At 43.1% G+C, this 24,426-nt stretch overlaps 1 protein-coding gene across 1 annotated transcript in view; it reads left to right on the top strand.

Moving 5' to 3' along the window:
• Positions 1–763: 763 nt before the first annotated feature.
• The window catches only part of EFHC2 (EF-hand domain containing 2), a 204,501-nt gene continuing 180,838 nt past the window's right edge, over positions 764–24,426 (top strand). Inside the window, exon 1 of the mRNA XM_058714481.1 lies at positions 764–902. Coding sequence (XP_058570464.1) covers positions 857–902 — 46 coding nt within the window. The 5' untranslated portion in view covers positions 764–856. The remainder of the gene's footprint in view (positions 903–24,426) is intronic.

Raw genomic sequence — 24,426 nt, 5'->3', positions numbered from 1 at the left:
AGGAGGTGGTGACTGAGAGAAAACAACGTGTCCAACCAGTAGGACTCAGGGAGGGGCTGGCTGTACTTAAGGGGGGAGTATTCCAAGAGGCCCCTGGCCTGGGCAATCTTGGGTGCCTGACGGAATGACAGGGGCTGCGTTTTGTGCCACCTACCCCTGTCTCTGGGCACCCTGATTAGACCGGGGAACGAGCACTTTACAGATATTTAAATCAAGTATAAAAATGAGGGAAGGACAAGAGGGAAGGACTGAGAATGGTGGTTACCCCTGAATGGGTTTTCATGGGGTGGGGGTGGAGGGTGTGGTTTTGGATTCTTCTCGAGCGTTTTAACTGCAAAACAAAAGCTGATGTCAATGTAACATTAAGTGGTGTCGCATTTCCGTGAGCACATGGATGTCCCATTGTTTTCTGCAGTCTTCTTGTGCTGGAACTAAATTGAATAAGCAAATGGCAACACAATGGGGTTAGAGTCGGAGGAGCCTGAGCTCTATTAAGGGGTTAAACGAGAAAGCATCGGGCGGGGGGACGGGGGGTTGGGCGGTGGGGGTCTCAGTCTTTGTGCGCACAGCACGTGTGAAGAGCAAAGCCTCGGGGACCTGCTCTCAGCTGGGTGGGTGAGGGTGGGCGGGGGAGGAGGAGCGCGCGCGAAGCTTCCAGCCCGGCCCCGCCCCGGCCCCGCCCCATTCCTCCCGGCCCCGCCCCTACCGCTCCCGCAGGGCTCCCGCCTGCTGCAGCTCCTCCTCCTTCCGTGACGCCGCCTCCCGTTTCTAGGTAACGAAGCGGGGTTTAAACAACGCTGCCGCTACCTGCAGGACCCCGTCTTCTCGGCCCCTTAACCCTCGGACCCCGAGAGCCATGGCCCTGCCGCTGCTGCCTGGCAACAGCTTCAACCGCAATGTGAGTAGTGAGGGCGCCCGAGGTCAGAGGTCCTGGCCAGAATCTGGGGTCCAGGTGTGGTCACCTCCCCGAACCCTACTCAGCCCTCCCGCTGCTGTTCGACCTGTGGATTGGGCACAACTCGCACCAAACTTTGTAGGCTGGTGAAACCCTTACTCTCTGCGTCCCCCTCCCCCTGTCTCTCCACTGGCATCTGGATGCTTTAACTACATTAGATACATAAGGAGAGTCTTTATTTGGCAGGACCCGCCAAGGTAGCCAGTGGTAGTGACGGTGATAACAATCATCGTTACGCATTTAAGGAGTGCCAGGTGTTGTCCTTTAGTCAGCCGAGGCGCCATTTGATGCGTAGCTATTATCTTTATTCCCATTTTACAGTTGAAGAAACCGAGGCACAGAGCGATGAGTCACTCACTCACAGGCCGGAGCTACCCAGTTTCAGTGTGAAATTGGGTTTCTTCCAGGCAGCCTGGCTTCACAGCCTAGGTGCCTAGGCGCTGACTTTAATATACCCTGTGTGAAAGAAACACAGTTACTGTTACTAAAGCGAAGAAACCTGGCGCTCTGAGGCTGCCGGGGCAAGTAGGAAACGGTTTATTCCACCGGCCTATGAAATTTGATCCTAAACTTTATAGCGGGAAGCAACCAAGCTTGGAGGAGTTTTTCTCTTTGTTTAGAATTGGGAGGCATTCATTTCAAAGCGAGATAAACCCATTTGACTTTATGGATTCGGAAGTGTCTGTTTCCAAGTTGTTGGCCCTTCAAGTCCCAGTTTTCTTTGTAGCTTCGGGCCACCGGATTCTGATCTCCACGGGTCAGTTGGCTGGACCAGCTTGCACTGGTTTGTGCATTTTTTTTTTTTTTTTTTTGGCTGAGGGGGTAGGGGCTGCTAGCATCGCCCTTTGCTGAGAGGAAGCCAGCCACACAGGTAAGACAGACCCCAGAGAGGCAGGGCATGAAAAAAAAAAAATCCCAGAAGTAAAGAAGCAGGCTGTGTCAGAGTAATTGTGACAAAAATTGTAAGTAATGGGATGATCACAAAACGAACCTCAAGAAACAAAATATTACTAGTATTCCAAAAGCCTCTCCCTCACCGGGCGTTGCTCGATTTAGCAAATTCAAATATATGTCCCCAATACTGCATGGGACCTGCTTATACTAAAAGATTATTTTTGTTTGTCTCAAATTCAAATTTAACTGAACATCTTATATATGTGTATTTTTAAGTTTATTAGAGAGAGAGAGTGCGCGCGTGCGCACACACACACGAGCAGGTGCATGCATGAGCAGGAGGGGAGCAGAGAGAGCGCAAGAGAATCCCAAGGAGGCTCTACACTGTCAGCGCAGAGCCCGATGCGGGGCTCGAACTCCTGAACCACGAGATCATAACCTGAGCCGAAATGGAGAGTCGGATGCTTAACCGACTGAGCCACCCAGGCACCCCTGAACATCTTCTGTTTTACGTGGCAACCCTACGTATCACCCTTTCTGGTCATTACCCCTTTCCTACTGTCCAGAGTTAACCATCCTGGCTGCCCGTGACTATAGTTAAGTTTTGTTTGCTTTTCATAAATGTCTGGGGTCCTTTTGCGACTTGAGTTTTTTGAAGCTCAGTATTGTTTGTGAGATTTGTTTATGCGGCTGTCTGTGGAGGTAATTTGCACATTTTCATTGCTCTTTAGTATTCCATTGTGTGAGTATGACATTTATATACTCCCTTTAGTCTTGAGAAGAGATTTGGTATGTTTGGGGTTATTAAGAAGAGGTTGTTCACGTCTGTTGGTACAATCGCTAGATCATATAGTTTCTCTCTGTTCAGCTTTAGTACACACTATCAAAGTGCGTCTGCCGTTTTAAATATCCACTAGCGTTTTATGTTCCTGTCTCTCCACATTCTAACACTCGATATTGTTGGTCTTTCACATTTTACTTATTTTGATCGGCGAGTGTAGCGAAACTGTAGTATCAGTCTGCACCCAACCTGATTCCTAAGGAACTTGAGCATGAATTTACACATTTATTGGTCATTTCTCTTTTGTGTAGTGTCTGTGTATGTCTTGTCTAATATTCTACTAGGTTGCCTCTCCCCTCCCCCCCCCTTTTTTTTTTTACTTCTATAGGTTTTGGGTAGGACTCTTTTTGTCAGACATCTGTGTTGCAAACCTCTTCTTGTCTGTGGTTGGCGTTTTCACTTACTTAGTGGTGTGTTTGATGAGTAATTTTTCCTTTAGATTAGTGGTTTTTGTTTCCTCTTGAAGAAATTGCTCCTTATGCCAAGTTCATGGTATTTTTCTGTGTTATCTATTGGAAATTTTGTTTTTACCTTTCACATTTATTTATTTAGTTTTGTGTTTGTCCATTTATTTTTGAGAGAGACACAAACAGCGCGAGCAGAGGAGGGTCGGGGACAGAGAGAATCCCAAGGAGGCTCCGCACTGTCGGTGCAGAGACCGACACGGGGCTCGAACGCTCAAAACCGGGAGATCATGACCTGAGCTGAAACTGAGAGTTGGACACTTAATCGACTGAGCCACCCAGGTGCCCCTTACCTTTAACATTTAGATTTCTAATCTAACTAGTAAAAATGTGTCCATGTCCGTGTGTGTGTGTGTGTGTGTGTGTGTGTGTGAGAGAGAGAGAGAGAGAGAGAGAGAGAGAGAGAGAGAGAGAGAGAAAAGAAGTAGGGGGTCAGGTTGTATTTTTTCCCATATGGATATTCAGTTGACCCAGAACCATTTGTTAAAGGATACAATTCAATTGAGTTAAGTTGTAAGATCTTACTAGCTTTATTCAGCGATTCATGAATGGACAGCATCCAGTTGAGCAGACGGAAAACTCCGAAGAGCTGTCCCGGGAGGACCAAGACGTTTCATTGGCAGAAGGGGAACGTTATACTAGGCAAAAATTGAATTGGTTACCATTAAGTTATTTTCTTTTTACGGGGTGGCAGATTACCTAACTAGTGCTGATCGGGAGATTCATGATTGGCTGGTTTAAGATTCTCTTTCTGGGATATCCCAAACTGTAAGTTAAGTTTCAGTTCGTGACCTGGGGCTTAGCATGATCGGCTCCATTTAGGGCCTGCTGTCTTGTCTTTTTAACACAGTTTCTCTACTTCTCTGCCATAGGGATCCAAATACACGTGGGCCCGCTTCTAGATGCGTGAGTGTATTTGAAAAAAAGTATTTACTTGATGCCTCAGACCAGTAGGAGCGTGTGCGTGCAGGCGCACGCGTGTTTTAGGGAATGACCGTATATTTACTAGGTACCTCGGGCTGTCATTTAACAAATCACTATTTGTATATTGGGCGTCCTTGTCTGTGTCCAAATCAGATGGCTGCATTAAAAAAAAAAAATTGTTACACTAACCTTGGTACGGATTGTGTTGTCAAAAAGTGGTTATTTTAAAAAGTTGTACTTAGTTAAAAGATCAGACATTGTGTGGTGCCTAGAATGGTCAAAAAGTCAGTAGAGCCAAATCCGCTCTCCCCCATCCTGTTTTTAATCAGTCCCCACCTCTTGCCTATTACAGAGTCTTGCGTGCTGAATTCAGTTGTCAAGAGAAAAACCTTGGCCTCCTGGAGATAGCATAATTACTGGTTGTTTGGGTTTCAAATTCTAACACAAGCTAACTTTTCCTGCTTTTCTTAGAAATTAAAAAAGGAACTTGTTTCTCCCCTTAATTAGCTGCTGGTAGTCGTGAGGAATTGATTGATTGCTGCCCACAGCTAGGCAATGTGCATCCTATACTTCTTTCTCTGAAATACGAGAAGTATTTCTAAAATATACGCATTTGTACACATTGATGACATTGAAATTGTTCGGATGTGAACTAATTGAAAACCTTAGGGAAAGGTCACAACTAAATTCCAGACCCACGGTATATTTTTCCAACAATTTACAGGCTGAGTTTATTTTGAGCTAAGAGAATTCCAGGTATATTGTTCAAAATAATAGGGTCTTAAAAAGGACATTTCCAGCCAGAGCTGAAAATTTTTTCCACGGAATTTTGGACAGATGTTTGTATAGCTGATCCTGAATGCCCCTAATGAATAATGAGTACACTTTGTGTTTTTTTTTTTTTAATTTTTTTAACGTTTGTTTATTTTTGAGACAGAGAGAGACAGAGCATGCACGGGGGAGGGTCAGAGAGAGAGGGAGACACAGAATCTGAAACAGGCTCCGGGCTCTGAGCTGTCAGCACAGAGCCCGACGTGGGGCTCGAACTCACAGATTGCGAGATCATGACCCGAGCCGAAGTCGGACGCTCAACCGACTGAGCCACCCAGGCGCCCCCACTTTGTGTTTTTTGTATGAAGCTATCTTGCTACCATCTTGGGAGGGTTTGTTGTAAATAGTCCATTTCTAATTGATGGTGAAGCAACTGTTTCCTTAAGAAGAAAAACAAAATTATTGGAATTCACAGCAGTAGAATGAAACAAATTCAGAATCTCCCTGCCTCTCTTACAAAGGGTGTGGGCAATATCTTGAAATTTATTTTTACCTAGACTAATATACGCCTATTTACTAATCTATAAGGAAATCACCTTGGGGAAATTTACTAGCCACGTAAAAAAACAGCTGAAGGGCACACTAGGCGTAATACCTAGTATACATATTGACTTCATCATGTGATGTTAGATAAATCCATTTAAATTTAGCTCAATGACAAAGATAATAGTAAAACAATCACTTTATTCACAAGGGGGAGGGTTTTCCTGATCCAAAGTTCTGCTTACAGATTTCCTGGTTATGGTCTTCGTGGTCAATTCGATTGCCTTAAAATAAACTACATCAGGTGCAAACCCCTCAACCTGACGCCAAGCCCATTGGAGTTTGCCAGTCACGTTATAAGACCAATTTAATGAATCGTGACCAGCATTTAAACAAACAAAAAAAATGGACTAGAAAAGAATAAAAAATCATGAGTAGTGCATGATGCATGGGAACAGTTCAGTATTGTTTCATGAACGTTTGCTTCTGTAACACGTGTGCGTGTGAACTGGGTTGCACTAAAACCTGTTTGTTATTGTGGTTAAAGAGTGGGAAATACTCTCTCATTAGAGCGGTCTCCACAGTTCTTGCCTCTATTTTATTTTAATTTTTCAAATGTTTATTTTTGAGAGAGCACAAGCAGGGGGAGGGGTAGTGAGGGGGGACGGAAGATCCAAAGTGGGCTCTGTGCTGACAGCAGGGAGCCTGATGTGGGGCTTAAACTAACGGTGGGATCATGACCTGAGCTGAAGCCGGGCACTCAACCAGCTGAGCCACTCAGGTGCCTCTCTTGTCTCTGTTTTTTGTTTTTTTTATTTTTTAATTTTTTTTTTATTTTAATGTTTGTTTATTTTTGAGACAGAGTGTGAGTGGGGGAGGGACAGAAAGAGAGGGAGACAGAATCCGAAGCAGGCTCCAAGCTCAGAGCTGTCAGCACAGAGCCTGATGTGGGGCTTGAACTCCTGAACCATGAGATCATGACCTGAGCTGAAACTGGACACTTAACTGACTGAACCACCCAGGCGCCCCTCTTGTCTCTATTTTAAATTCAGATGTTCAGTTTCCTTCCAGGCTAGATCTAGTCTCTTACCCTTTAGGAAGCCTCAACAGATCCTAGTTAGATTTTTTTTTAATTGCTGTAAAATTCATATAAAATTAACCACTAACATTTTATTTTATTTATTTTTTTTAATGTTTATTTATTTTTGAGACAGAGACAGAGCATGAACGGGGGAGGGTCAGAGAGAGAGGGAGACACAGAATCGGAAGCAGGCTCCAGGCTCTGAGTTGTCAGCACAGAGCCTGATGTGGGGCTCGAACTCACGGACCGTGAGATCATGACCTGAGCCGAAGTCGGAAGCTTAACTGACTGAGCCACCCAGACGCCCCTAACCACTAACATTTTAAAGTGTATCTACCATTCAGTGGCATTTGATGCCTTCACCAAATGTTTTGCGACTATCACCTTTATCTAGTTCAAAGACATTGTGATCATCCCAGATTTGAATCTTTTTACCTTTTCAGCTCTGGGGGGACTCCTGTGTACAAGTGATTTGTACAGCCCATGGTATGATAGCATGATCCATGAATTGTTGATGAAATGATCCAGTAATAATGGTCTCTTCTCCATAAAGGCTAATCAGTTTCTGTGGATTTGTTGATTTCAGTCCACTTACCTGCTCTGTGTGGTTTTCCCTTTCCCGCAAAGGATGCGAACTGTAATGGAAGGTGGGGAGCATCGTAGAGGAAACTTTAGGGGCTTTTTCTTTACTGTAAAATTTCCTACTTGATTCTTTCCCCTGTTTCCCTTATCCAAGTAGACCTAAAAATCCTCTTATAGTTTCTACTGTAGAGGGCCTTAGTAAGGTATGGTATGTGGTACATGGGATGAGCAAAAGTCGTTTTCCTTCCTATTTAAAACTAAAAATGACCAGTTTTTCTTGAAAAGCAAATACGCGATCAAGCTTAGCTTACTTACGTTTCTTTCCTTTTTAGACATTAAAAAATTTCATAAGGCAGCATGATACATTTCTGTTCAATAACGGTTTTAATCTGAGATGGGGTTTACTTTTTTAAAAAGTAGGCTCAGTTGATTTACTTTAAATGAAGGTTGTAAATTCATTTTAATTAATGCTGTTTACACCATGAAAACACATTGACAGTGTTAAATAAGTTACTGAAACCATATGGCAAAGCGATAGGAATAAAAACCTAGCCTAAGACTTACTTATTTAAAGTTTATTTTGAGAGAGAGAGGGAGAGCTTGAGTAGGGGCAGAGAGAGAGACAGGATCCCAAGCAGGCTCTGTGCTGTCAATGCAAAGCCCAAGTGGGGCTCAAACCTTCCAACCTGGAGGTCATGACCTGAGCTGAAATCAAGAGTTCGATGCTCAGCCGACTGAGCCACCCAGGTGTCCTGAGTTTTGAGAGTTCTTTAAACATTCTGGATACAAGTCCATTGTTGGATATGTGCTTAGCAAATATTGTCTCCCAGTCTGTGGCTCGAATTTTCATTCTCTTAAAACAAGGCTAGAAAATATGCATACATTTTTAAAGATAAAATACAACATGAATCCAAACTGATATTTCCAATGCAAATGAAGGATTATAAGGTTTTTATTTAACTTCTTTGATTCTGTATTTATCTTTTACTTATATTGAGAATCTTGATTCATAAGGATGTTAGCATAATTATTTTCTTACTTTATCCTACCATAAGGATATACATCCATATAATAGTTTCTGATCAATAATAACATTATTAACAATTTGAGTTTTGAAATGGTTTCAGATATCTTTGTAGTTCTTTTGTTTTATATATCGCATTAGGAATGATTGGTCAAGTTATTATTTTTTTTAACATTTATTTTTGAGAGAGTGCGAGTAGGGGAGGAGCAGAGAGAGAAGGAGACACAAAATCTGAAGCAGGCTCCAGGCTCTGAGCCATCAGTATAGAGCCCCACATGGGGCTCAAACCCGTTAACCTTGAGATTATGACCTGAGCCAAAGTCGGATGCTTAACTAACCGACTGAGCCACCCAGGTGCCCCAAATTATTTAAAAAAAATTTTTTTTTTAATGTTTGTTTATTTTTGAGACTGAGAGAGACACAGAGTGTGAGCGGGGAAGGGACAGAGAGAGAGGGAGACACAGAATCCAAAGCAGGCTCCAGGCTCTGAGTTGTCCACACAGAGCCCGATGTGGGGCTCGAACTCACGAACCACAAGATCATGACCTGAGCTGAAGTCTGATGCTTAACCGACCGAGCCACCCAGGTGCCCCAGTGGGTTTTAATTTCACTGAAATGATTCCTGATAATTATGGTTAGGTCACCAGCTCAGTACCCAGTTAGGTTTGTTTCTTCTGTTTTGCTGTTGCTTTTTAACTTTAAGAACTTTGTTTTATTATGGTGTAAAACTAAAACATTTATAGGGTTTCAAAGTCAAATTTACGAAGTGAGGTGCATTTAGACAAGTACAGCTTTTATCCCTGTTCCTTTAATCGTGCTATCTCCCCCTTCTCTCTATAAGTGACTTAACCCAAAACTTCCATTTTTTATTTTTTTTGTTTTGAAACAGCAAATTATAATGGTGTATACTCCATTCACAGCTGCATAGTCCTCTGTTGTGTGCACATACCAGAGTTTACTCAACACATCCCCTTTTGATGTGCAGTTGCATTTTTTTCCCCAGTCTTTTGCTATCATGAGTATTGCTGCAATAAATAGCCAAAGTTGTGCTTCAAAAGAAACGACTGAAAAAGTAAAAAGGCTGCCTACAATATGGGAGAAAATACCTGCAAAGTATATATGTGATGAGGGACTTATATCCCGTATATCTAAAAATGAGCACAGGATCTGAATAGACATTGCTTCAGAAAACCTTTCCAAATAGCCAGTGAACCCATGGAAAGATGCTCAATATCAGTAGTCATTAGGAAAATGCAAATCAGAGCCCCGGTGAGCTATTATTACTCTATACTGCCTAGGACGGGTATAACAAAAAGAGACAGTAACAAGTGGTGGCAGAGATGTGGAGATACTGGAATCCTCGCACGTTGCTGGTAGGAATATAAAATCGTGTTGCTGCCACGGAAAAGTCTGCAGTTTGACAAAAGTTGAAACGGATAGTTACTGGGGTGCCTGGGTGGCTCTATCAGTTAAGCATCCGACTTCGGGTTAGGTCATGATCTCGCTGCTCATGGGTTTGAGCCCTGTGTCGGGTTCTACTGACAGCTCAGAGCCTGGAGCCTGCTTCGGATTCTGTCTCCGTCTCTCTCTGCCCCTCCCCTGCTCATGCTCTGTCATGCGTTTTCTCTCTCTCTCTCTCTCTCTCTCTGAAATATAAATAAAACATAAAAAGTAGACCTAGAGTTACTATATGATGTAGCATGCCCAGGTGTATACTCAAGAGAAAAGAAAACCTGTATCTACAAAAAAAGAAAAAAAGGGAATGTGAACGTTTATAACAACATTATTCATAATAGTCAAAATGTAGAAATAAGCCAGATGTCCGTCAGCTGATGAACAGATAAATAAAATGTGGCCTATCCATCCAATGGAATATTATTTGACTACAAAACTAACAATACATGGGGCACCTGGGGGGCTCAGTAAGTTAAGCATCCGACTCTTCATTTTGGCTCAGGTTCTTGATCTCCCGGTTCATGAGATGAAGCCTCACGTTAGGCTCTGTGCTGACAGCGTGGAGCCTGCTTGGGATTCTCTTTTTCCCCTCTCCGTCTGCCCCTCCCTCTCTCACGCTCTCTCAAAATAAATATTTAAACAATCTACTGACACATGCTACGACATGAATGAACCTCACAAACACACTGCACACCGTATGCAAAGGACTGCGTGTTGTATGATCCCATTTATGTGACAGGTGCAAAATATGCAAATCTGTAGAGGCAGAAAGTAGATGAGTGGTTGCCTAGGCCAGGGGGCGGGGGGGGGAGGGGATAAAATGGGAGTGAGGGCTTATGGGAATGAGGTTTCTTTTGGGGATGATGAAAGTGTTTCTAACTTTGCACAACTTTGTAATTGTAGTTAAACTCCATTGAGTTGTGTATTTTAAATGGGTGAGCTTTATGGTATATAAACTATAATTCAATAAAATGGTTAGAAAATAAATAGCCAAAGAAAGGAATCGGTGGCAAGGAATCGCTGGACAGACCGACGGTAGATATCTAGCGCTATTCCTAACTGTTCATTTGGGGCTCGGGAATCAGAGTCACTCTGCCTCTTCGGGAATCAAACACGTAACTTTGGTCGCTTTTGTATTCTGTTCTGGACTTTATAGCTGCGTCACTTGGGAGAGATCCTTTGGGCTCTCTCCTTGACAGAATACCTGACTCACAGTGGCTTAAGCCAAATCGATTTTTCACATTGGAAGAACTCTAGGGGTGTGGCGGTTTTAGGTTTGGGCAGTGGCTGATGAATGTCATGAAGGGCTCAGACTCTTTATCTCTCCGTTCTGTCATCATTAGAAGGTTGGCTTTGCTTTCCCGGCTCTGTGGCCTCCTGGTTGCCAGGTGGTTGCTTCAGCTCCAGCCATCACAACTTCTCATAACCATGTTCAAGACCAGTAGGAAGGAGAGGGAGGCAAAAAGACTCTTATATCAGAAAACAAAGTGTTGCCCACCCCCCACCCCCAGTAGATGTCCCCCTTACATCTTCTTGGCTAAAATTGAGTCACACGGCTCTCCTTTGCCAAAGGGGTATTGGGAACTTGATTTTTCACCATCTATTTTTGGACCTGGGAAAGACAAAAAGCAGTAAATAATGGCTTTGGGGAGCTCACAAACTTTGCCACACCAGCCACAGACTCGATACCTGTGAGTCTAGATGCCTCCTTGGCCTTAGCATCCCTTTCTTTAAAATATTTTTGTGTTTTTTTTTTTTAAGTTTATTTATTCTGAGAGAGAGGTAGTTGGGAAGGCACAGAGAGAGAGAGGGTGAGAGAATTCCAAGCAGGCTCTGTGCTGTCAGTGCGGAGCCCTGTGTGGGACTCGAGCTCATGAACCATGAGATCATGACCTGAATTGAAATCAAGAGTCAGATGCTTAAGCGACTGAGCCACCCAGGGGCCCCTTTGTGTGTTTTCATATACAGGTAACACACGAGTATACCATTATGGTAAAAAATTCAAACAATACTGTTTTTTTCTTACCAGTCTTCCTCTCCATAGTGGAAAGCAAGCCTAATACTCCAGTGAAACCAGCATACTCACGGTCTGTACTTTGGCTATATTTTGGACTTAATTATTAAACCACTCCATTATTTTTTTAATGTTTATTAATTTTTGAGTGGGGGATGGGCAGAGGGAGAGGGAGACACAGAATCCAAAGCAGGCTCCAGGCTCCGAGCCATCAGCACAGAGCCCGACGCGGGGCTCGAACTCATGGACCGTGAGATCGTGACCTGAGCCGAAGTCGGCCGCTTGACTGACTGAGCCACCCAGGTGCCCCCTGAACCACTCAATTATGGGTTTACTTGCCTCCATCCTGTCACTCCCTTTCCACTTCCCATCCGGATCGTAGCCTTCCCCCCGCGGGTTGACTCTACTCCCCGCTTCTCATTAAAGCCTTCCCTGACCATTTCAGTAGGAGCCCTCTCTCCATCTGCACATCCCTCAACGCACCTATGGTGTCCACACCACCCATTCACTGGCTTGTCGCCTGTGTTGTGTTTTGAGTTCTTTATGTGTGATCGTGACATTCCTCAGCTGACCGAAGAGACTGTGCTCGATTGCTCTTCGGGTCGCCTTTCCTTACCTTTAGAAGGTGCGTGTCGATTGCCTCTGTCCACCTGTAGCAGCCATGCCTAAAAGCCCGAAGGCATCGTCGCAGTTTGGGAGAATCCTCTCCGGAATTAGCTTCTTGCTTGTGTCTTCCACTGCGGACCAGAGCATTTCTTATTTTAGCAACAGTAAATATAAGCGGGGAAGAAAGTCCTTGGCTTTTGTGGCTTAAATGGGCTTCCACAAAGCGGCCGGGAGAGCATGAAAATGTCAGGTACAAGTTGTGACTCAAAGCCTCTCCTGTGGCCCGTTGTGCCATGCAGAGGGACACTTCTCTCTTCCTCGTTGGCATCCAGTTTGGCTTTTTCTGGAAGCCGCATATTTTCCCCTGAGCATTCATTTAGGCAGGGCCCCTTAAGAGGCCAGTCACCCAACGACAGGATTCTAGATCCTCACGAGTGCAAACGTAAAGGGATTTTTTGGGCCACTTCCTGAGAAGTTTATCCTGTGACTATAGCCGTAGAGAGGGCAGAGCCCGCTCTGGAGGGGAGGGCGTCCCTGAAGCATAAGGAAGCGGGAGGTGGGCATTTTCACTCCCTCCCTCATTAACCACGCCCTCAGATACCTGAATTCGACCTGGAAATGCTCTACTGTGACAAAGTGACCGGCTTGGCCAGCTGAAGGCCAAATTAACCCTGTGCTTCATCCCCAAGGAGGGGATGGTCACCGTTGCTAGAGTTTTGGGGGAGAACGGGTCGGTTCACATGGCTTACAGTTAATTTAGACTACCTGTTGTTCATCACATGAGTTTGGCAGTTGAAGCGGAAATGGTGGTTTTATCAGTTATGGGACTATTTCCATCTCATTTTTGGGAGACTTAAATCCTTTATTGCTCGGCTGTGTTCATGTTCATACTTCATGCTTTATGCAAAGGCACCTGTGTGGGATGTTTCCTAGTCACCAAGGGAAGTGGACCCTCTCCTTGGTTTTATTGTTAATTGAAATTTTTGCTGAGGAAATTCTAGATTCGCGTGTAGTCCTAAGAAATATTAGTTCACGTGTAGTTCTAAGAGGGATCCCGTGTACCCTTTACTCAGTTGCCCATTGGTAACATTTTGCAAAAAACTATAGTATAATAGCACAACCAGAGAGTAACGTTCCGATAACCCACGGATCTTAAGATTTCCCCAGCTTCGGGGCGCCTGGGTGGCTCAGTGGGTTAAGCGTCCGGACTCTTGATTTTGGCTCAGGTCATGATCTGACAGTTCACGAGTTCGAGGACCATGTTGGGCTCTGTGCTAACAGTGCGAAGCCTGCTTGGGATTCTTTCTCTCCGCTCCGCCCCCCTCTCAAAATACATAAATAAACATTAGAAGGTAAAAGATTTCCCCAGCTTTACTTATACTCATTTGCATCTGTGCATTTAGTCTATACATTTCACCACATGTGTAGGTTGCTGTGGTCACCCTGACAGGGAAGATACAGACCAGTTCCATCATCACAGGGATCCGTCCTGTTGCCCTTTGATAACCCCACCCACCCCCACCCACATCCTTCCCATCAACTGCCAACTCCCTTCCCCCAGCCCCCATGCTGATATCTCTGACTCTTGGCGACCGCTAATCTGTTCTCCATTTCTTTCTTTAAAAAAAAATTTTGTTTAATGTTTATTGCTGAGACAATGCGAGAGACAGAGTGCAAGCGGGGGAGGGGCAGAGAGAGAGGGAGACACAGAATCTGAAGCAGGTTCCGGGCTCTGAGCTGTCAGCACAGAGCCCGACGCGGGGCTCGAACTCACAAACCGTGAGATCATGACCTGAGTCGAAGTTGGACGCTTAACCGACTGAGCCACCCGGGCGCCCCCACGTGTGCTCATTTTCTGAGAGAAGTGTCCAAGAGTGCAATTGCTGGGTCGTATGGTAATTACATGTTTAGTTTTATAAAAAAAACAAAAGCGAACTTACCAAGCTAATTTTGAGAGTGTGTGTACCATGTCACATTCCCGAGAGCAGCATGTGAGTGATGTAGTTTGTCTACATCCTCGTCAGCATTTAGTGTTGTCACTATTTTTTATTTTAGCTGATAGGCAGTGTAGGGATATCGGACTGTGGGCTTAAATTGGCATTTCTCTGATGGCTTATGTATGAGTTGAATATCTTTTCATGTGCTTATTTGCCATCTGTGTATCCACCTTGGTGAAATGTCTGTTTATATCTTTTGCCTGTTTCTAATTGGATTGTGTTTTCACTGTTGAGCTTTGAGAATTCTTTATATATTCTAGATACTAGCCCTTCATCTAAGATGTGGTTTGCACATATTTTCTCCCAGTCTGTAGCTTGTCTTTTCATCCCGTTAACTGTCTCTTTGCATAGCAAAAAAGTTTCTAATTTTGATGAGGTCCAATTTATCAATTTTTCTTTTTATGGATCATGCTTTTGACGTTAAGTCTCAGAACTCTCTGCCCAGCTCTGGATTCTGAAGATTTTCTCCTATGTTTTTTTCCTAAAATTTTCATAGTTTTACATGTTCTGTTCAAGGCTGTGATCCATTTCGAGTTGATTTTTGTATACGGTGTGATGTTTAGGTCATGATCCATTTCATTTGTCCATGGTTATCTAATTACTCCACCATTTGTTGAAAAGGTTATCCTTCCTCTATTGAATTGTGCTTTGCACCTTTGTAAAAACTCGTTTGAGCATTTTGAAGTGTTCTCTATTCTGTTCTGTTGGTCTATGTGTCCATCCTCCTGCCAATCCTACCGTTTTGATCACTAAACCTTAATATCAGGTGTAGTGATTCCTTCCGCTTTTCTTTCATAAGTATCTTCTGTGTCTGGAGCCTGTACCTTCCGTAGGAATTTGAGAATAAACTTGTCTGTGTCTACAAATAACTTTGCTGGGATTTTGATAGGAATTGCAGTAAACTTCTAGATCATTTTGGGGAGAATCGGCATCTTTACTACGTAGAGTCTCCCAATCCATGAGCATGCTGTGTCTCTCCATTTCTTTAGGTTGTCTTTGATTTTTTTTCACCAGCATTTTGTACTTTTCAACCCACAGATCCTGTGTGTGCTTCATATTTCATTTTTCTCTGGAGAGATTGTAAATGACATCGTGTCTTAAATTTCAGTTTCATGGGGTGCCTGGGTGGTTCAGTTGGTTAATTTGACCAACTCTTGATTAGGACTCAGGTCATGATCTCACAGTTCATGAGTTCAAGCCTGGCATCGGGCTCTGTGCTGACAGTGTGGAGCCTGCTTGGGATTCTCTCTCTGTACCTCCTGTGCACTCTCTCTCTCTCAAAATAAAGAAATAAACTTAAAATAAATTTGTTTCATATGTCCAGCATTAGTATATAGAAGTGTGATTGACTTTTGTGTGTTGATTTGCATCCTGTGACCCTGCTGAATTCAATTATTAGTTGGAGGAATTTTTCTTTTTTTGTAAATTCCATGAATTGTTTTTTACATAAACAATCTTGTCACCTACAAATAGGGACAATTCCTTTTCTTTCTTTCCCATCTAGTATCCCTTCATTATTACTTTTTTTTTTGCCTTTCATGGTGGGTAGAATGTCTAATAATGTGTTGAATCAGAGTATGAGAGCAGACATTCTTGCTTTTTGTTCTTTAAAAAAATTTTTAATTTAAAATTTGACTTTATTATTTTTTTATATAATTTATTGTCAAGTTAGCTAACATACAGTGTAGACAGCATGCTCTTGGCTTCGGGAGTAGATTCCCATGATCCGTGACTTACATATATAACACTCAGTGCTCATCCCAACAAGTGCCTTCCTCAATACCCATCACCCATTTTCCTTTGTTCTTGATCTTGGGAGAACATTTAGTCTTTCACTATGAAGTATGATGTTAGCTATAGGTTTTTTGTGGATGCCCTTTATCAAATCATTCCTCTGTATTCTTAACTTTTGGGGGGTCTTTATCATGAATGGGTATTGGATTTTATCGAATGTGTTTAACCTGTATTAACTGATACTAACATTTGAGTTTTCTATTTGTTGATATCGTAGATTACATTGATTTTTTTTTTTTTTCCAAATGTTAGCCAGGCTTGCATAACACCTATCCAATGGTCATAGTGTATAATTCCTTTTATACAGTGCCAGGCTCCATTTGCTTTTTTTTTTTTTTTTTTTTTCTTTCTTTGTGGCAGATTTTTTCATTTATGTTCATGAGAGATTTTGGTCTGTAGTTTTCTTTTTTTTTGAACTGTTTCTCCGGTTTGGGTATCAAGATAATACTGACTTAATAAAATGAATTGGGGAGACTTCCTTCCTCTTTATTTTCAGGAAGACGGTGTACAAAATTGGTGCTAATTTTTGTTTAAATATTCTCCAGTAAAGCCAGCGGGGCATAGGGGTTGCTTTTTGGCTTTAGTTATTTATTATTGTGTTTTGGCTATTAGTTATAAATTCAGGCTCTTTAGTAATTTATTTTAAAATTTTATTTGCATGTTTTAATTTTTTTGATTTTTTTATTTATTTTTGAGACAGAAAGCAGGAGCTGGGGAGGGGCAGAGGGAGAGGGAGACACAGAATGTGAAGCAGGCTCCAGGCTCCGAGCTGTCAGCACAGAGCCCGTCGCGGGGCTCGAACTCACAGACTGTGAGATCCTGACCTGAGCCGAAGTCAGACGCTCAACCGACTGAGCCACCCAGGTACCCCTATTTTATTTTTTTTTATTTCAGAGAAAGCACAAGCTGGGGAAAGGGGCAGAGGGGGAGAGAGAAAGAGAGAGAGAGAGAGAGAGAGAGAGAGAGAGAGAGAGAGAGAGAGAGAGAGAGAGAATGAATGAATCCTAAGCAGGCTCTTTGCTCACCACGGAGCCCCACGCTGGGCTCCATCCCACAATCCTGGGATCGTGACCTGAGCTGAAATCAAGAGTCGGACACTGAACTGACAGAGCCACCCAGGTGCCCTGGTTCCGTTTTTTCAAGTTGTTGAATTTATGTGCATAAAGTTGGTCAGAGTGTTCCCTCATTATCTTTTTAATGGCCATGGCATCTGTGAAGATAACCCCTATTTCATTTCTTATATTGGTGATTTGTATCTTAACTCTTTTTAAAAATGTTTCAGTCTTGCTAGAGATTAGTTTTACTAATATGTATTTTTTATTTTTGTTTAAAAATTTTTTTTATTTATTTTTGAGAGAGAGCGAGTGCACGTGCACACGCATGGGAGGGACGGGGTGGGGGGGGGGGGAGACACAGAATCTGAAGACAGGCTCCAGACTCTGAGCTGTCAGCATGGGGCCCGAACCCACGAACCGTGAGATCATGACCCGAGCCAGAGTCAGATGCTTCACCGACTGAGCCACCCAGGCACCCCACTAATAAGTATTTTTTGAAGAACAAATTTTGTATTTGATGGATGTTTCTCTATTTTCCTATTTTTATCAGCTTCCCTGATTTCTGCTCTAATCTTTATTATTTCCTTCTTTGTGCTTGCTTTTATTTTACTCTTCTTTTTCTAGTTTCTCGAAGTAGGAACGTAGGGTATTGATTTGACATCTTTCTTCATTTCTTTTTCTTTCTTCTTTTTTTTTTAATGCTTATTTTTGAGAGACAGAGAGCGTGAACAGGGGAGGGGCAGAGAGAGGGGGAGACACAGAATCCCAAGCAGGCTCCAGGCTCCGAGCCATCAGCGCAGAGCTTGACGCAGGGCTCGAACCCACAAAGCATGAGATCACGAACTGACCTGAAGTTGGACGCTTAACCCATTGAGCCACCCAGGAGCCCAAGACCTTTCCTAATTCCTAATACCAGTACTTAGTGCTAAATTTCCTCAATGCTGTTTTAGCTGCATCCCACATATTTTGATATGTTGTATTTTGTTCCATGTGTTTTCTAAACTTTCTTTTGAGATTCCCTCTTTGACCCATACACTATTTAAAAGTGTTGTTGAATTTTCAAATATTTGGAGATTTTTTTTTCCTGTTGTCTTTCTGTTATCGATTTCTAGTTTGATTCTATTATCATCAGAGAATACAGCGGTTATGATTTTAACTCTTAAATTTGCCAAAGCTGCTCTTATGGTCCGGGATATGGTCTGTGTTGGTGAATGTTCCAGGCGCACTTGAGAAGAGTGTGTATCCTGCTGTCATTGGTCATATGTGTTGGTTGCGGTCCCCAACTCTAACTGTGGATTTGTCTATTTCTCCTCTTAACTGTATCAGCTTTGCTTCACCTATTTTGAGGCGCTGTTGTTTGGTGCACACACATCTCCGTTTGTTGTGTCTTTCTGGTGGATCGATTCTTTTATCCTTGTAAATGTCTCTATTCTCTCTAGTAATTCTCTTTGCCCCGCAGTCTAGCGTATCAGATATTGATATAGCCGCTTTTGCTGTCTTACAATTGGTATTTGCCTGGCGTGTCTTTTTTTCATATTCTTTACTTTCAGCTGACTTACGTCCTTGAATTTGAAATCAGTTTCCTGTGAATAGCAAGTAGTTGGTGATGCTTTATAAATGCACCCTGCAAATCTCTTTTGATTACTGTATTTAGATCATTTACACTTAAGCTGATTATTGATGTGTTAATGCTTAGGTCTGATATATTATTTCTGTTTCTTTCCTTTGTCTCTCTTCTTTTCCCATGGGATACTGAAACTTTTTTTTTTTTTTTTTTAGGATTCCATCTTGATTTATTTATAGTATTTTTGGATATATAGCTTCCAAAAATTTTTTATTATGGAAGTATAGTTGACATGCAATGTTATATTAGTTTCTGGTATACAGTATAGTGACTGAGAGGTACAAACTTCCATTTGTAAAATAAATAAGTCACAGGGATGAAAAGTACAGCATAGGGAACTCAGCCAGTAATATTGTAATGACATGGTGACCACGCTTAACTGTGGTGACAGTTACGTGATGTGTAGAATTGTCAAGTCACTATGTTGAGTGTATCTCGTTTTTTTTAAATATTTTTTTAATGTTTATTTTTGTGTCTGAGAGAGAGAGCAAGAGAGAGAGAGAGAGAGAGAGAGAGAGACCAGGGGAAGGACCGAGAGAGAGGAGGACAGAGGATCCAAGGCGGGCTCTGTGCTGACAGCAGAGAGCCTGATGCAGGGCTCAAACTCCGGAACCGTGAGATCGTGATCTGAGCCGAAATCGAAGAGTCTGACGTTTAACCGTCTGAGCCACCTGAGCATCCCAAGCGTATCTCTTAGCATAGTTTCCCTAGTGGTTGTTCTGGATTTCATAGTATATATGTGTGACTTACGTGGAATGAAGCATAGAAACCTCACTTCTGTTCAGGTCTCTATACCTTTCCCATTTTTAAATACTATTGTCAGATTGTTGGGGAGGGAGTGGGAAGTCAGATGTGACTCTTGTGCTGTGTTGCAGGTTCTTTGATTTTTTTTTTTTTTTTTTTTTTTTTTTTGGTGCCATCTTCTTTGACCCTCAGCTTGCCTAGGATGCCAACCTAGATGGTGTGTTACTACAGGAGTGCTGAACTTGGCAGTTAGGAAGAGCTCACTTCAGCCTCCCTACCCCCAGCGCACATACACGCGCACGTGAGAACGCACGCACACACAGGCTCTCACACTCGTGAACCTCCATCCATGAACAACTCCCTGATTTTACCCTTGAGGTATACTTTCTTCCATAATATCCTTAAAGAAGGTACTGGGCCAGGTCATGAGCTCCTGGTTTCCATCTCCAGATACGTTGCCCGTGTGTATACCACTCACAGCTGCTTTTAGCTTTTCTATTCTTCTGGTCTCATCAGTGGAACCGGGTGCCCCTCTTCATAAATTCTAGAATTAATCCCCAATAGATCCCTTAAGTCAGCAAAGGTGATAAATTTTCCTTCTATTTTTTGTGCTCAAAGTTTGAGAAGAGGGTTTTTTTTTTTTTTTTTTTTTGTCAATGTATAAAGAAAATTACCGGTTGGATCACTTAATAATCTTATTCTGTTTAAAAAAAAACAAACATTCAAGCACAACTTTCGGAAACTAAATGTATTAGTTTGTAATGCTTTCTACTGCAAATAATGGAATACTTGACCCATAGAGGCTTAGAACAAGCAGGGATTTATTTTTTTCACCAAGCAGGCAGTCTGGAGGTAGGTGGCTGCTGGCATTCATTTAAAGGCTCCACTTTGAGGGGCGCCTGGGTGGCGCAGTCGGTTAAGCGTCCGACTTCAGCCAGGTCACGATCTCGCGGTCTGTGAGTTCGAGCCCCGCGTCAGGCTCTGGGCTGATGGCTCGGAGCCTGGAGCCTGTTTCCGATTCTGTGTCTCCCTCTCTCTCTGCCCCTCCCCCGTTCATGCTCTGTCTCTCTCTGTCCCAAAAATAAATAAAATAAAAAAAATAAAAAAAAAAAAATAAAGGCTCCACTTTGAGCCAGCATCTCTGGGATCCTCCCCACCTTTCTCCTCATGATCTCAATAGGGCTGCTGTAGCTCCAGCCATCACATACGCATCTCAAGGCAAGAAAAGGTGAGCTAGGAGCAGCATCACTTGCATTTGTCCCTTGGCTCAAGTGGAAGAAAAAGCCTTTTCCAGACTCCCAGAACAGACTTCTGAAAAGGAGGCTGAGGAAACAAGTGGAGTGTTTTGCCTTTTCTGGCTTCCAAAAGGAGACCAGCAAGGGAGAAGCAATTTGGGAATGGATGTACTAATCATCTACAATAAGCTGACAGTTTTACCTGACTTTTGGGGATGTCATTAGAATTCTTTTTACTGATTGGTGCTTGGGGTTTAATTATTTAGAGAAAAAAATATCAGAGTTTTTTGAGGAAGGGGCTGTGCATCTCTTTAGATCTTACTGACTTAAATTTTATTTTCCACTCTACTGATTTAAATACATTATTAAATATGTAAAACCAGGATGCTTGGGTGGCTCAGTCTGTTGAGCGTCCAACTCTTGATTTTTGGCTCAGGTTTGTGGGATTGAGCCCCGTGTTGGGCTCTGCAGTGACAGCATAGAGCCTGCTTAGGATTTTCTTTTTCTCTCTCTCTCTCTGCCACTCCCCTGCTTGTGCTTGCTCTCTCTCTCTCCCTCTCAGAATAAATACACACACACACACACACACACACACACACACACACCAATGTTACATATGTAACACCAATCTTATTATTATATTGAGCTGATGGCTAAGAGTCACGAGCACAACAATTTTCCAAGTTAGGTTTGGAAAGAGAGGAAAATTAGCTTAAAAAATGTTTGAAGTTTCCTTGACTTGGCTTTTTTGTTTTTACATTTGGGGTTTCTTTGAGTGATTTAGCTTTATTAATAAGTAATGGTAGCTTTCATGCTCTTATTTTCTTGAGCTCTAAGATCCCACTATACCTGAGGCAATTTTGTTGTTATTTTCTCTGGGAGGTTCACAGCATCTACTGAATGACTTCTTTTTTCTCTATAAAAGTACAGAAAACAAGAAAAGAGAAAATGAATTCTTAAAATAAATATGACATGAAGGGACAAAAAACATCTATTTGTGGAGCAGAAGCCGACCAGTCTCAAACCTGATGAAGCAGGAATATCTAAGAATGATAGTTTTAGTAATTCTAGATCATACGTTCCATTAACCTCAAAAACACAGAAAAGTAGGTTGTTGTTAATGTACATCAAAGTATTAAGTACTGGGGCGCCTGGGTGGCGCAGTCGGTTAAGCGTCCGACTTCAGCCAGGTCACGATCTCGCGGTCCGTGAGTTCGAGCCCCGCGTCAGGCTCCGGGCTGATGGCTCGGAGCCTGGAGCCTGTTTCCGATTCTGTGTCTCCCTCTCTCTCTGCCCCTCCCCCGTTCATGCTCTGTCTCTCTCTGTCCCAAAAATAAATAAAAAAAAAAAAAAAAAAGAAACATTTAAAAAAAAAAAAAAAAAAAAAAAACAAAGTATTAAGTACTGGGGCGCCCGGGTGGCTCAGTCGGTAAAGTGTCCTTCTCCGGCTCAGGTCATGATCTCAAGGTTCGTGAGTTCGAGCCCCGCGTCGGGCTCTGTGCCGACAGCTCGGAGCCTGGAGCCTGCTTCGGATTCTGGGTTTCCCTCTCTCTCTGCCCCTCCCCCACTCACAGTCTGCCTGTCTCGCTCTCTGTCTCAAAAATAAACATTTAAAAACTATATTAAATATGGGGCGCCTGGGTGGCTAGTCGGTTAAGCTTCCCACTTTGGCTCAGGTCACGATCTCATGGTTCGTGGGTTCCAGCCCCACATCAGGCTCTGTGCTGACACACAGAGCCTGGAGCCTGCTTCGGGTTCTGTGTCTCCCTCTCTCTCTCCCCTAACCCTGCTCATGTTCTGTCTCTCTCTCTCTCTCAGAAATAATTAAACATTAAAATATATACATATATACGTGTATATATATATATATAAAATGTATATGTATATATGTATATATAAAATGTGTATGTATGTGTGTATATGTATATATATGTGCATGTACATGTGTGTATGTACGTGTATGTGTGTATATATATATGTGTATATATATATATATATATATATATACACATATATATAATATGAGCTGGCTCTCTCCATCCTCAAATTTCCCGTAACCACTGATGACTGGGAAAGGCGTTCTATAGCACTCTCTCACACCTGTCCTGCTTGTAAGGAAAAGGTAGTAATATCAGCTATTAAGTTTTCGGTCTCCTTATCCCATCTGTTTCCGGTCATGGTGGTCATTTGCCTTGTTATATTTGTCACAAGTAAAGGTATTCATTCAGCCTTGATGATGGAAACAAGGGGAAGTCCTTTGCTTTTCTCTAAGACGCACGACACATGCAAGGCCCAGCGTTTAAAGGCTCAGGCAGTGAGCGTGCATCCTGGGTTAACCCCTTACACTAGTGAGTGACCTTGGGCAAATGACCTAAACTCCCTGTGTCTGAGGATCCCCATCTATCAAATAGTAACGATAAAGCATACTCAGAGATTCACTCTGAGCATTAAAAGGATTTAATGCTTTTAAAGTACTTAAAACAGGGGCACGCCTTAAAACAAAGGTGGCTCAGTGGGTTGAGCGTCTCGACTCTTGATTTTTGGCTCAGGTCGTGATCCGAGGTCATGAGATCGAGCCCCGTGTTGGGCTCCGTGCTGAGTGTCGAGTCTGCTTAAGATTCTCTCTCTCTCTGCCATCCCCTGCTCACTTGCTCTCCGTCTGTCTCTTAAATAAAGAAGAAATAAAGTACTTAAAGCAGTGCTAGGCACGTTAGCTGTTATGGCTACAGGAATGGTATGCATATCTGCAAAGATGGGCTTGGTCTAGCTCATGTGGTGGCCCTACTGAACGGTCAGGTCCTTTCCAAGCACCTCATTCTTCCTGCCTTTGTCGCAGGCTTGTGAAGCATCTGGGCTTTGCCGGGCAGCCTAAAAAGAAACAGCGAGCCTCCGATGTCCTGGAGCCCTGAAGGAAAGATTATAGATGGATGAACAACTCGTGACGCTAGAGCCTGCTTCTCAGTTTGGCTTAGCTTTATGGTTTCTACAGGGGCCCTGGCAGCTTATTGATTAGCCAGCAGTCAATCCGAGCATGTGATAAAATTGATCTTCCCACCTTTAGCAACTAGGAAGTGGGGTTGGGGGGATCGGCTATTAATTTGATGTAAAGCATCAAGGGCAGTCTGAGCCTGGCTGCCGGCTTTCCAGTAGGGGCCTTATAAGCGGGGTGGGACCCGAGGAGTGGAGATACCAGGGAGCCCTGGATCTGAGGATAGTATAGTCCTCACTTCGTCATTCACTAAGACATTTGCCTGGGGTGGCGCCTGGGTGGCTCAGTTGGTTGAGTGTCCGACCTCAGCTCAGGTCATGATCTCAGGGTTCGTGGGTTCGAGCCCCACATTGGGGTCTTGTTGACAGCTCAGAGCCTGGAGCCCGCTTTGGATTCTGTGTCTCCTCCTCCCTTTCCCCCTCCACCGCTCATGTTCGCTCGCTCTCTCTCTCTCAAAACTGAGTGAACATTAAAAAGAAAAAGATTTACACTCTTAGCAACTTTCAGATGTACAGTACAATATTAACTGTAGTCACCGTGTTGTATATTACATCCTAGGACTTTTGTCACTGCATGTTTCTACCTTTTGGCACCTGTCACTACCCCCCCCCCCCCCCCCGGCATCCACCAATCTGTTCTCTGTATCTATGACCTTGTGGTGTTTTGTTTTGTTTTTTTTAAGATTCTACATGTACGTGAGATTATAGACCCTTCTTGGGTCTGTTGGTGATCTGTGTGTCTCCTTTAGGATGATACCTGTTCAGGGGCGCCTGGGTAGCTCAGTTGGTCAAGTGTCTGACTTCGGCTCAGGTCGTGATCCCCCGGTTAGTGAGT

Source organism: Neofelis nebulosa, chromosome X (genome assembly GCF_028018385.1).
Source record: "Neofelis nebulosa isolate mNeoNeb1 chromosome X, mNeoNeb1.pri, whole genome shotgun sequence".
Lineage (NCBI taxonomy): Eukaryota > Metazoa > Chordata > Mammalia > Carnivora > Felidae > Neofelis > Neofelis nebulosa.
The sequence above is the reverse complement of the archived record's forward strand: the minus strand, read 5'-3'. Positions and strand labels throughout refer to the sequence as shown.